Source organism: Elephantulus edwardii, unplaced genomic scaffold, assembly GCF_000299155.1.
Source record: "Elephantulus edwardii isolate Elephantulus edwardi_28Jun2011 unplaced genomic scaffold, EleEdw1.0 scaffold00099, whole genome shotgun sequence".
Classification (NCBI taxonomy): Eukaryota; Metazoa; Chordata; class Mammalia; order Macroscelidea; family Macroscelididae; genus Elephantulus; species Elephantulus edwardii.
The window spans coordinates 4,512,693-4,526,485 of record NW_006399849.1 but is presented as its reverse complement, the minus strand read 5'-3'; the positions used below and the strand labels follow the sequence as shown (position 1 = coordinate 4,526,485).

The window sequence follows — 13,793 nt, the reverse complement described above, 5'->3', positions numbered from 1 at the left end:
ATACTGTTCCACTACTGGGAACATACCCCAAAGAGACCATAACTGACATCAGAGCAGATATATGCACACCCATGTTTATCACGACTTTGTTCACAATACCATGGAGTTGTAAACAACCTAAGTGTCCATCAACAAACAAATGGATAGAGAAGCTGTAGTATATTCACACAATGGAATACTATGCTGCATTGAAAAATAAGGAGCTCATGCAACATTATTCAAAATGAGTGACCCTGGAGGACACTATGCTGAGTGAAGTATCTCAGTCACAAAAGGATAAATACTGCATGGTGCCACTGTTGTAAAACACGACTGACCTTGGGGTTGGGAGGAGACTGAGAAGGATGGGTTCAATAATGTATACTGCATTGAAACAGATGAGGGAGAAAACTGTTTAAGAGAGATATGTTAAATATTTTTGTCATGACAGGAGTCCAGAGCGAAGGCTACACGGTGGAGTGGACCTGGGGGGAGGGATTGTAAAACAATGAAAGAATTTTTCTTTTACTTTTCCAAGAGGGTAGTATACTAACGGGGAGGGTTAGGACCGGAAAAAAATGCAACAATGAATGAACGGAAATAGAAAGTCTCTGTAAATTTTCACTGAAATTAACAATTAAAAAAAGATTAAAAAAAGATTTAATTATGAAAGGAATAGGCCCAAGTGTTGGGATAAGTACCTTTACTTTCTTTTTTTAAAAAAAGTGTATACTGTATATCCCATTGATTACCATAAGAATAAACAAGTATGTCTTGGAAGAACTGCAACCAAGGTGTTCTTTAGATGCAAATATAGTGAAACGTCATCTCACATACTTTGAGCATGTTGTTAGGAGTCAGTCCTTGGAAAAAAGAGAGGAAGACCCTCAACAAGATGAATTGATATGAAGAGTACAATGGGTAGAGCATGATAGAGATGATAATGTTGGTGCAACATAGTACAGTGTTTTGATGCGTTGTTCATAAGAACACCACATCCTTATCAGCAGATACTACATCCCAAATATTTTACCTCTGCTAATCTCCAGTTGACAGCGCATGTAGGTAGCTGTTGGGTTTTGAGAGAGACTCAGGAATGAGAGCACAGTTTACCAGGACTACAAGTCACAGAGGGCATTAGAAGACATTGACTGTGTCTTGTTTAATCACTGACTGATGTCATGTTTTTGGTTGGTTTGCATGTTACAACATAAAATATTCCTTGTAAAAAAAAAAGAACATTAAATGGTCAGAAAGACTCAAGGTGAGGCCTACCATTTTCCCCTCTATACTTCAAAACTGGTCTCAGCTGGGTTGATGTAATTACTATCAACAAGCTGTCTCTCTCATTGCTAACCCTCTATTGAGTTTCTGTGGTTGTAAACTGCAGAGGAGATTGCTCATCTTTCTTCAGAGAAAGTTCATGTAACAAACTCCTACAAATCACATATACATTCACAGATAGGTGGAGGAAATAGAATGGAATACATGAATTCCCTCTAGGAATGACTGTTGCCTCTGCACGAGACCAGAAGAGGATGGTGCCAGGCTACCATTAAAATTTTGACTAGAGTTTACAGAAGAATCTTGATCAAAAAGGGGAGCACACAGAACAGAATGGCTGCACCATGTGAAACATATAATCAATTTAATGGGATTGGACATGCAGAAATTTAATTGTTGTATGCTTGCTGTGCAGATTCATAACCTAACAAAATTATTTTTCAAAAATCAAGAATTATATATTTGGTGCTTAAAGTTACAAACATCTCTTTCACTAATCCTGAGTTGAGAATATTACTTAAGTGCATGTATCATAATTTATAATAAAAGAAGCACTGATGTTTTTAGGTGCCACTGTGTCAGCTCTGCCTCACAGTGACCCCATGCACAAGAGGAAACAGTACCTACTCCTGTGTCCTCCCAATCTCTGCAACATTAAACGCTTTTGTTCTAGTCACTGTGCTAACTCACCTCATTGAGGATCTTCCTTTTTCACTGTCCCTCTGCTTTTTCAACATGTCTTTTTCCAAGGACTGACCCTTCCTTGATAATATGCCTAAAGTGTGTGAGATGAAGTCTCAGCATCCTTGCTTCTTCTTTTTTTTAAATTTTTTTATTTTATTATTTTCTGTACTGTCAAATTGGATCTGGCTGGTAAAGGAGGAGAGGGCCCCTCCTTCTCCGGCAGAGCATCTGGTGGATTCGAACCGCTTATCTCTGGGATTGCAGTGTGCATCCTTGCTTCTAAGTTGCACTCTGGCAGTATGTCCAAGATAGTTATGTCTGTTTATGGTGTGTTTTCAATACTCTTCTCCCATGCCACAATTCAAAATCATCAATTCTTCTTCAGTCTTCCTTATTTACTGTACAACTGTCATAAGCTTATGAAGGAAATAAAAATATCATGGGCTTGAGTCAGACACATTTTAGTCTTTAATATCCTTGCTCTTTATCACTTTAAAGCAATCACATTATTTGAGATCCTGACTGTTGATTTTATAGGTGTTAACTGTGGAACCAAGTAAAATGAAATCATTGGCAATTTCATTCTTTTCTTCATCCATCATGTTGTTGCCTATTGGTCCAATTGTGAGGACTTTTGTTTGCTTGAAGTTGAGGTTTAATATAGCCATTGATCATTGATTTTTTTTCCCAAATGCCAAGTATTCACTTTCAGCAAATGAGGTTGTATAACCTGCATAATGCAAGTCTAAGACAAATCTAACATAATAAAATACAAATCTATGACAGTTGACATTAGGCTAGATGCCATGTCAGAACATTAACTCTTTGAATGAAACAGAACTTGGTCACATTTAAATGAGTGTTGTAGAAAGGGGAGAGTTCACGCATGAATACAAGCTGCCTTCTGACACATATAAAGGAAACATGGGATTTTCCCAAGTTAAAAGTCCCCCAGTGAATTTTTTTGTTTGTTTTAGATTCTGGGAGTTAAAAAACCTAGATAGTGGTATCAAAATGAATCACTGCAAAAAGTAAAAAGTGCTAAGAATAGTAAAATAAGATTGATGGTAACTTGATGTTATTTTTCATGTAACCATCCTTGGAATTATTCTCAAAGGTCAAAATGAGCGAGTGATGGTAGTCCATACAGCAAAGTCCTTGGTGATAACATCCCTTGCTGAACCTGAGACTGAATCTAATGGTTCATATACTCAGCTCAAAATTATACATGGGCACCATGACTTGTCTCCTTGTATTGCAGTACCTGTGGTTGCTTCATGCCATAATAATTAGGACCAAGGAGACATGTTTTTATTTAATAGACCATATAGAAGTCTATTTCAGGATTTCATACAAATATGACCTCTTTTAAAATATAAGAATAAATTAATCAAATTTGAGACTAATTTAGCTGTCAGAAATAGATGGGACAGTTAAAAGAATAGACTCTATTTGAAAAGTTTCACCAATAGAGACACAAAGAATGGAGGGTCAATATTTATCCTTCTTCATCACTGCTACTCCAGGCGTCTTCAAATGCTGGATTTAATTGTGACTTGGTTGTAGTCTAGAAAAAAGAAAAAGATTATATTTTCTAAATCATTCTGGGACCACAATAAAATTCAGATTTGAAATATACAAATAGCAATTTATTTTGGAAAAAAAACACCCAAAAAACAACCCAACAAATGTCTGTTAACGTAAAAACAAAAGAAACTAAGAAACATACCCATTACCCAGATAATTTGAACTTGCTTCAAAAGAAACATGTCAGGAACAAAAATATGCTGATGCCTTTTCTGCGGACATTTTGCACTTTTTTTAAGTCACCTGTAGAAGGTGGCATATTACCATCTAAGAATGAAGCCCGTGTCTTCCATCTGATTTCACAACCCAAAAGAATAAAATGTTAACTGTTTTTCATTGTTTGAATGGACTTCATTCTTACAAATAAGCAAATACTCAAATATAGAGAATATGGCGCTTATTAAATTAAGCAGCACTATTTTTGGTCCAAAGAAGAGTAGAGTAGTGTGTTGTTATTATAACAGGTGATGCTGAGTAAGTTCCAACTCACAGAGAGGTTACTGTATAATAAAATGAACCAATGTCTGGTCCACCATCGCTGCGGTGCTTGAGCCCATTGCTGCGGCCACTGTGCCCTCTCAGGTTAGTTATTATTAGCCAATTATAGTTATTAAGTAGTAAGGTTTGATTTAAAAAATATGATTGGTAAAGCAGTTCAGAAGCACATACAAAATTTGTCAGTAACATATTTATAATTGTTGTTGGGTATGACAGATTTGGAACTGAACTACAGATGACCCTCCAGAGGGTTTTTGGAGTTAATCTCACAGGAGAAGAGGGGTCATCTTTATCCTGCGGAGCAGTTAGTTGGTGGCCTTGAACCGGGTGCCTTCAGGATTGCAGCGCAGCTTCTTGCCACTAGGCCAACAGAGCTCCCTTAATTATAATTGTTGTTGTTGTTGTTGTTATGTGCCATCGAGTCGCTTGCGACTCATAGTGACCCTATGTACAAGAGCCTGAAATGCCGCTCTATCCTGTGCCAACCTCAAAATCCCCGACACACTCACTCCCACCACCCCAGTCACAGAATCGATTCATCTCATCAAGGGTCTTCCTCTCCTGCGCCGTCCCTCCACTCCCCCAAATATGATGTCCCTCTCCAAGGACCAGTCTCTCCTTGCAACATGCCCAAAGTATATCAGACGAAGCTTCAGAATCCTTGACTCCAAGGAGCATTCTATTATTTTTATTTATATTTTAGGATAAAAATTGTAATTAAAATTAGCCTCACTGGAAAAGACATATTTTAAGAACATACATTCAAATTGTGTCTATCTAACGAAACATAATAGTTTTGCAACTTTTCATTATCTGTTTGTGTGTGTGTGGTTTCAATTAACTTTAATTTTTAAATCACTAGATTCCATCCTTATTCTCTGTATTTTGTTAACTTGGGCTTTATAAGCTAGGTTTTGCCTCTTAATAAAATTATTCAATACTGTATTAGTACCAAGTACTCTCAACCTCTATTACATACCTGAGAATGTTCATTTCCTTTTTTTTTTTAACTTTTATTTTATTATTATTTTTGTGTGTACTGTCAAATCAGAGGTGACTGATACAGGAGAACATTGCCCCTCCTTCTTCAGCAGAGCATTTGGTGGATTTGAATCACATACTTCTGGATTGCAGTGCAGCTTCTTGCCACTAGGCCACCAGAGCTCCCTGTTCATTTCCTTTCTGATGAACACAAACTTAAACTCTTCTTACAATTCAAGAAAGAATCACAGAGGAAAAAGGAGATGTTCTCAGTTAAATCACTGAGTTTCAATAAGAGTACCTGGAAAACAGTACTTTGATTCATGCATTCTTTGGAATGTTAAATAGGCAAGTTTTGATCTGTTGTACATAGGACGGCTATGAGTTTGCAGCTGATGTGATAGTATCTAACAACAAAAATTATGCTTCTTTAGGAAAACGTAGCAACTATTTATATGATAGCTCAAGTGAGATAATTTTAAAATATGAATTCATTAGTTGCTGTTAAGGGCTGTCAAGTCAGCTATGACTCATAGCGGTCCCATGCACCCACTGTGGCACACACTGTACCAATCCAGCTCGTTGGATTGGAGGGTCTTCCTCTCTTTTGCTGACCTTTCCAAGCATGATGTTTCTTTCTAAAGAACAGCCCTTCTTAGCAACAAGCCCAAAGTATGTGAGATGAAGCCTTGCCATCCTTGTCTCCAAGGAGCACTCTCTAGCTACACTTTCTCTGAAACATCTGTTCTTTTGGCAGTTAATGGGATATTCAGCACTTTTCCCAATACAACTCAAAGGCATTCTTCTCCTATCATCCTTATTCACTGTTTGTCCAGCTCTCAGATGCATAGCAAGTGAGTGGAAAGACTGTGGCTTAAATCTGGCACACTTTAGTTTTAAAACACACATAATTGCTCTTCAGGACTTTGGAGAGGTCTCTAATAGCAGGGACCCAATGCTATACATGTCCAGTTCTCCTAACTGCTAGTACCAACAGTGTTAATTGTGGATTCAAGCAAGATGGAATTGTTGATAACTTCAATCTTTTCTCCATCTATTGCTGCAGTAGTGAGAATTTTTTGCTTTCTTGATATTGAACTGCAGTCCATACTCAAGGCTCCAGTCCTTGATCATCTGTAGCAAGTACCTCAAGACCTCCTCATGTTCAGCCAGCAAGGTTTTGTCACCTGCATAAAGGAGCTTGTTGATGTGTCTTCTTCCAATCCTCATGTCACACTATTTTTCATAAAGTCCATAAGAACACTTACTTATGCACAAGTTCAGTAGTATGTATACAGTATACAGTATGTACGTACACAGACATACTTGACATGGGCTCAAGAATGTCAGAAATGATAAGGATGGCACAAGATAGGACAGGGTTCAGATATATTGTTCCTGGGGTCACTAGAGTTGTATTCAAAGTCAACGGCATCTAACAACATCACCATCACAGAGAGATTTATTTTTTCTGGAATCTGTATTATGATCTTACTTAGTTTCTACCTACATTCATGATACATTAAAAGTAAAGTTCGTAGAAATAACTTTGGGATATGCCATTTTACAGTAATATAATAATGATCTTAAAGTAAGGAGTAATAATATATGTAAACAATATATGCAAACATATATTATTTACATATATAATAATATACGTAAAAAATAAGGTTTTATAAGTTGTAAACCATTAGGACAGCTGATTATCAATGTTTTCTTTCTCTCTTTCATTTGGATTAAGACCACATGAAAAGAATTCACTGGCTTTACACAGTAGTAAGCTGGACCAATTGCAAATTTAGGCAGGAATTTGTAGCTGCTAAATGCTAGCAGCACCTTTATAAAAATTCTTGATTTATTACATAGTCCTATTTTCATAAAAGAACTGAATATATGAAAGTATTTTTAGAATTCCAAACTTGCTTTATAAATTATGTGTCTTGATCTCCATTTAAGTATTTGTTTTTATTATAACTTGGTTAAGATTAACCTAAATGGTTTCTAGTTATATTATTTGTATTTCCAAATTTTAGTAATTCAAGAAAAGTATAACCTTAAGACAGTCCTTACGTTACTCTTGCTTGAAATAAAGTAAAATCACACCCTATTCATCTTCATTTATAAAAGTATGCACAATTCAGATTCATGGTATGCCTCTCCTTCAAGTTTCCAAGGCTGTCAATCTTAATGGGAACAGACTGCCTCATCTACCTCCCTTGGAAGAGTTTGTGGGTCCAAACCACTGCCATTCTGGTTTGCAAATAGTCAGCACCAGATAAAGTATTGATAAATCACTAGACTGTGTGACGGCAATTAAGCTAAACTTAATTAAGAAGTTAGGCATGAACTTTCTAATCTACTCTGGGACTGACTATTATACACTATTCTTATTAATTTTAAAGTTCTGTATCTCTCAAAGAGTAGAAGTGACTACGATTTCATTAATAAGTGCGCATATAAAATCTTTAATTTTTCATCTGAAAATTGAATATATTTATCAATTAGAATATCTATATTTATCTATAATTATCTATTAGAATTGAAAAAGTTTATTCAGAAAATATGTCTACATGAAAAAGGGAAACAACAAATATTGCTGAATTTTTATTGCTGATGATTGCCGTTGAGTTGTGCAGGACTCATAGGGACCCTGCGCACAAAAGACCTGAAGCCTTTCTATAACTATTGTCATTTCTCAAAGTTCATAGTTTCCAGAGGCGTGTTGTTTAGCAGTGGATGCCACGCCTGCTTCCTACCTAATTTAAACTTGTAAAAACTAGGATTTATCTTTTAAAATGAAATATCAATAAAGTGCAAGGTATTATGTAAATAAGAATCATAGGTATTTATAATTAACATATAATTATTATTTTCTGAAAGGACACTAATAGATTATATCTTGATATTATAATCTTTGAATGAAATAACAAAGAACCAGTAGATGAGAAACTTTTTTAGAAATATGTGGAAACCAAGATGAAAGGCTTATAGACTAGAACATAACATTAGAAGAACTTTTAGCAATTATGCAGTCAGAAAAGACAGAGGAACTGTTAGAAATTGAAGGAGAGGAAAGAGATGACAACTAAGTCTAATGCATGATTCTAAACGGGATTGTTGTGCTAAAAAAGGGCATTACTGAGCTAACTGGTGAAGTCTGAATGAGATTTAAGAATTATGTGGTAGCAGGACATCAATGTGCATTTTGTCATTTTCTTGGTAACACTGTCATCATATAAGAGGATGTCCTTTATCAAAGCAAATAAATGTATGTTCTTCTTAAACAGACAATAAAATCTAGCTTCAGAAAGCTAGAGAGACTTGCAAGGATCCCACAACAGGGTTACTGAGAGAGTCTGGATTCTTAAAATACCTTTTTACTTGCTCATCAAAGGTAAGACAGACAAAATGTTAACCTTTCCTAAATGTAAAGAAAAGCATGGCATAGGAAAGAAGTAACCCACATCATTTTATGCATTAACATTATTAACTCATTAACTTAAACTGAGTTAGGTTATAGATCCTGCGTCAGAAACTCTTGGTTATGCATAGATTAAACCATTTTAGCACTCTATCTACCAAGATTTTAAAAGTTTAAAATTCAATGAATTATTAATAACAAACAGAATTATGTTAGAGTCTACATAACTGAAATAAATTCTAAAACATTTATTGCTAGTTTAATAAGATACAGTAATAAGACATATTCTAAGATAGTCATCAGATTTATCTTAAGAGTATTATAATTGGCATAAATATGATGATGCTTAATAAAGAAAGCTTAAAATTGCTTATGCATGATAAGAGACAACTCCAACTCCACTCCAAGGAAATCTACCCAATGAAATAAATAAGACCAATTTATGAACAGATATTTACCCTCATTTTGTTTAAAATAATCAACATAAATATTTTCAAATAGGGAAATATGCAAGTATATTGTGGTATATTAGTGGCAGCATGTATTATTACTAAAAATGATACGGAAAAGTTTATTTCATAATGGAAAGTGAGAAAAGTAGGATACCAAGTTACATGTCTGTGTGGGATAATAAGAGTAAAAAAATGCATAGGGAAAAATTATGCAATAAAAATGTAAAAAAAGATAAGTTATTAACTGTAGTACTTTCATATCCTATATTTTTTCTACATTTTCAGATGTAGCTCAATTAAATTATTTTTACAATCAGAAAGCATTTTATATGACTCATATAAAATAAATTAGTAACATTTCACTCCTTATGAATTAGATGATGTAGGATTGGGCAAGGTTCTGATCTGTTGCTCACAGTGTTGCTATGAGCTGCAGCACCGAAGAACAGTAACATGTATGGTTTGTACAAAGAACATTTACCTCCTCATCATCTGGAACTGTCTCATGTAAGGCCGGTACCCATGCAAGTATATTGCAGTCTCTGCTACCGCTATAAAGCTCCTGTAACAGAAAAGATGTGACTTATGAAATAATGAAAGGCTGTAATAAAATCTCAAAATAAATTATGTTGTTGTTGTTATGTGCCATTGAGTCACTTGGGACTCATAGCGACCGTACAAGAGCCCTAAATCCTGCTCTATCCTGTGCCAACTTCACTATTTCTGACACACTTACTCCCACCACTCCAATCACTGAATCAATCCTTCAAAGGTCTTCCTCTCCTGTGCTGTCCCTCCACTTTCCCAAACATGATGTCCCTCTCCATAGACTGGTCGCTCCTTGCAACATGCCCAAAGTATGTCAGATGAAGCGTCAGGATCTTTGACCCCAACGAGCAGCCTGGCTTCACACTCTCCAGGATAAACCTGTTTGTTCTCCTAGCAGTCCATGGTATATTCAACACTCTTCTCCAGTACCTCAGCTCAAAGGCATTAATTCTCTTTCTATCATCCCCTAGAGCATGTAATTGCAAAGACTATAGCCCGGATCATGCACACCTTAGTCTCCAGTCTGACATTGTTGCTTTTCAGTACTCCGTAGAGATCCCTGACGGGTCACTTTCCCGATGCAATTAGTCTCTTTTTTTTCCTGGTTGCTGGTACCAAGAGTGTTGACTGTGGAGCCAATCATCTTTTAAATAGATAGGGTTTTTTTCCAAGTCTTTTTTCCACTTAATTTTTTTTTGCACTATTCACTTTAAATTTTATTCCACTATAACACTCAGTTTTGTCCAGTTTCAGATACTTAATGCTCATATGACTGGTTATGCATGAATTTTTTTACTTCTAACAACTAACATTTATTAAGCACTTACTAACTTCTAAGCTCTTAATATTGCTTCATTTACTTTATCCTGATAGTATTTCTCATTCTTTTTTCAAATTGTGAAACTCTTTTTTAAATCAATATTTTAATCATCATGTATATTGTGTTTCATGCATGAATGGTGTTCCTTTATATTTTGCTCATTTATATGATGGGGTGGGTTTTTTGTTCCCCTTCCTTACAATAATCTCACCAACAAATACTTTGGTGAAAGCATGCTAGCCAGCTACTTCATGTCTCATGTCCTACTATCACTCTTTTAGATGGTCAATTTCGGATTTGTATGAGAGTCAGAATCAACTCAGAGCTAGTTGTCCTTCATTGAGGACCTTTGTGTATGTTGAGTCAGAATAAATTCAGAGCAAGCTGCCCTTCACTGGGTGCCCAAGGTTACATCTGAGTAAGAGGAGACTGCCCATCTTTCTTCTGGGAAGAAAGTGGTGGATTTGAATTGCCAGAGGCATGGTCTTTGTGTTACAAGAGCAATTCCCTACGGACTAGGCCACCAGGGCTCCATAGATTACGACAATTTCTATACCCCAAAGAAACTAGGTTGAATGACTTTCCCCTTCTGTTTTCTATTATGCAGAAAAGCTTTATTATGTATTTAAAAATCGTATTAGAAATTATAAGATCTCGGAATATAAGAATGTTAGTAATTTTTAAGAAAAAATGTTAAAAAAAAGAATGTTAGTAATGGTGTAAAAATTTTACAAACCACTCAGTATCTAAATAGAGCTATATCAATATAGTGCAAAGACAGTTAAATGATAAAAAAAATGGTTTGTTATTCTGTCAATAGGTAAGCTTTTTTATTTTATTAATTTTTTGTGTGTGTACCATTGAATCTGACTGGTACAGGAGGAGATTGCCCCTCCTTCTCCAGCAGAGCATCTGGTGGATTCAAACTGCATACCTCTGGGATTGCAATGCATCTTCTTACCACTAGGCCATCAGAGCTCCCTGGGAAGCTTTAATAAAGACTTAAATATAGAAATCATAGGACTTTCTAGCTAATATAGGCCAAAAGTTCACAAAATTTTATTTAGTCTACTAAATAACTGTCTTACTGGCATGCTACTCAAGAGATAAATTTTTGCAGAAAAATTTACTTCTAAGGTGAAATTTTGGGCTGAAGTGAAATTATCATCTTGCTGTTTTTTATTGTGTGTTATTGATTTGGAACCAACTCCTAGCAGACACTCCAGCAAGTAATCAGAGACTGTAAATTGTGAGAGAAGAGACCACTCATCTTTCTCTCTTGAGAATGATGGACTTGAACCATTTACTTTTGGGTTGGTAGTGCAACTCCTTACCAATTGGACACCAGAGCTCCCTAGATTATTATCTCAGTGTATCACTGCTGGTATACTGCTTGCATACAGTTTGACAATGCCGAGTCACTTTCCATCTAAATTTAACTAACATGAAATATTGGGTATTATGATGCTTTGGGCAGAATATTAAATGGTCCACGAAGCCATTAAAAGAAGATGGAAGGAGTGTATAAGCAAGAGCCTCTGGTGATGAAGAAAGAAGTTCAAGCTGCTGTGAAAGAACTGGCAAAAAACAATGCCCCAGGAATTGATGGCATACTGACTGACATATTCTAACAAACAGACGCTGCCCTGGATGTGCTCACTAAGTTGTGCCAAAACATCTGGAGGACAACCACCTGGCCAACTGATTGGAAGAGATCTATATTTGTTCCAATTTCAAAGAAAGGTGACCTGACAGAGTGTGCAAATTAATGAACAATAGCATTAATATGATAAGCACACAAGATTCTGCTGAAAATTATCCAAAAATGACTGGAAGAGCACATCAACAGAGAATGCCAGAAGTGTAGCCTGGGTTTAGAAGAGGCCATGGTACGAGGGATATTATAGCTGTTAGATGGAAGGTGGATGAAAGCAGAGAAAACCAAAGGAATGTCTGTGATTCATTGACTATGAAAAGGCATCTGACTATGTGGGTCACAATAAATTGTGGCTGACTCTGAGAAGAATGGGAATCCCAGAACATTTGATTATGCTTATGTGAAATCTATACTTGGACCAGGAGGCAGTAGTCAGAACAGAGCAAGGAAACACTGCACGGTTCAAAACTGGGAAAGGTGTACGCCAGGATGTGTCCTATTTCCATAGCTTTTCAATCTATATGTAGAACAGATCAGCCAGGAGGCCGGGCTCTATGAGGAGGAATGTGGCGTCAGGATTGGAGGAAGACTCATCAACAATCTGTGTTATGCAGATAACACAACCCTGCTTGCTAAACCTGAGGAGGACCTGAAAAGCTTGCTGCAGAAGGTCAAGGACTACAGCCTTCAATAAGAATTGAAGCTCAACATCAAGAAAACAAAGATTCTCACCACCACTGGGCTGATGGGCAGCATTATGATAGATGGTGAAGAGATTTAGACTGTCAACAGCTTTAGTTTGCTTGCCTCCACAATCAACACTCTTGGTACCAGCAGCCAGGAAATCAAAAGATATATTACACTAGGAAAGTCTGTTGTCAGGAACCTCTCCAAAGTACTGAAGAGCAATGACACCAGTCTGGAGATTAAGGAGTGCCTGATACAGTCCATAGTCTTCACAATTACTTGCTATGCGTCAGAAAGCTGGACAATGACTAAGGATGACAGAAAGAGAACTGATGCTTTTGAGCTGTGGTGCTGGAGAATAATATTGAATAATACCATGAACTGCTGGGAGAACAAATAGGTTCATCCTGGAGAGGGTGAAAATAGACTGCTGCTTGGAGGCAAGGATTCTGAGGCTTAGTTTGACATACTTTGGGCATGCTGCAAAGAGGGATCAGTACCTGGAGAGGGATATCATGCTTGGAAGGGTGGAGGGAGAGCTCAAGAGAGGAAAATCCTTGAGATTCATTGATTCTGTGACTGGGGTAATGAGGGTAGGTGTGTCAGAGACAGTAAGATTAGAACATTATAGAGTGGGTTTTAGGGCTATTGTCCTTAAGGTCCCTCTGATTTGCGAGAGACTTGATGGCATATAACAACAACAATAACAATAAAGTAGATAAATAAATATTCATATACTCAGAAAGTATAAACTGGCATACTCTTTTTCAGGATAAGTATCTTAACAGATTTAAAATATTTTTGTATGCATTTCTTCAAAGTTACTTATATCAAAGATTCATATAAAATTCAAGAATACCACCAGTATATTATTTAGAATAAGAATAAATACTCCAATGAAGAGCATGATTATGATGAAATATATGCTTCATTTGTATGATGGATATGAATTTTGAAGAACATTTTAATGACAATCTTCATAATGCCAAGGGGAAATGGCAGGAGATAAAATAGGTTAATTAAAAACGAACACAACACAAAATGAAACTAATAAACAAAGGAGACGGTGCTAGAAAGAAAGGGAAAAAAACAAAGGCCAAGTTGCTGCATAAAGTTGAGTGTTCTTTTCATAATCAAGTGTTTCTATTATTTTTTTTTTAATTATTTGCGTGTGTGTGTGTGTGTGTGTGTGTG

The 13,793-nt window shown here is 36.2% G+C and overlaps 1 protein-coding gene across 1 annotated transcript in view; it reads right to left on the bottom strand.

The window, feature by feature from the left end:
• Nucleotides 1–3,313: 3,313 nt before the first annotated feature.
• The window catches only part of ERCC8 (excision repair cross-complementing rodent repair deficiency, complementation group 8), a 69,503-nt gene continuing 59,023 nt past the window's right edge, over nt 3,314–13,793 (bottom strand). The window contains exons 11-12 of the mRNA XM_006891511.1: nt 9,368–9,448; nt 3,314–3,514 (exon numbers count right to left, since the gene is read on the bottom strand). Coding sequence (XP_006891573.1) covers nt 3,446–3,514; nt 9,368–9,448 — 150 coding nt within the window. The 3' untranslated portion in view covers nt 3,314–3,445. The remainder of the gene's footprint in view (nt 3,515–9,367; nt 9,449–13,793) is intronic.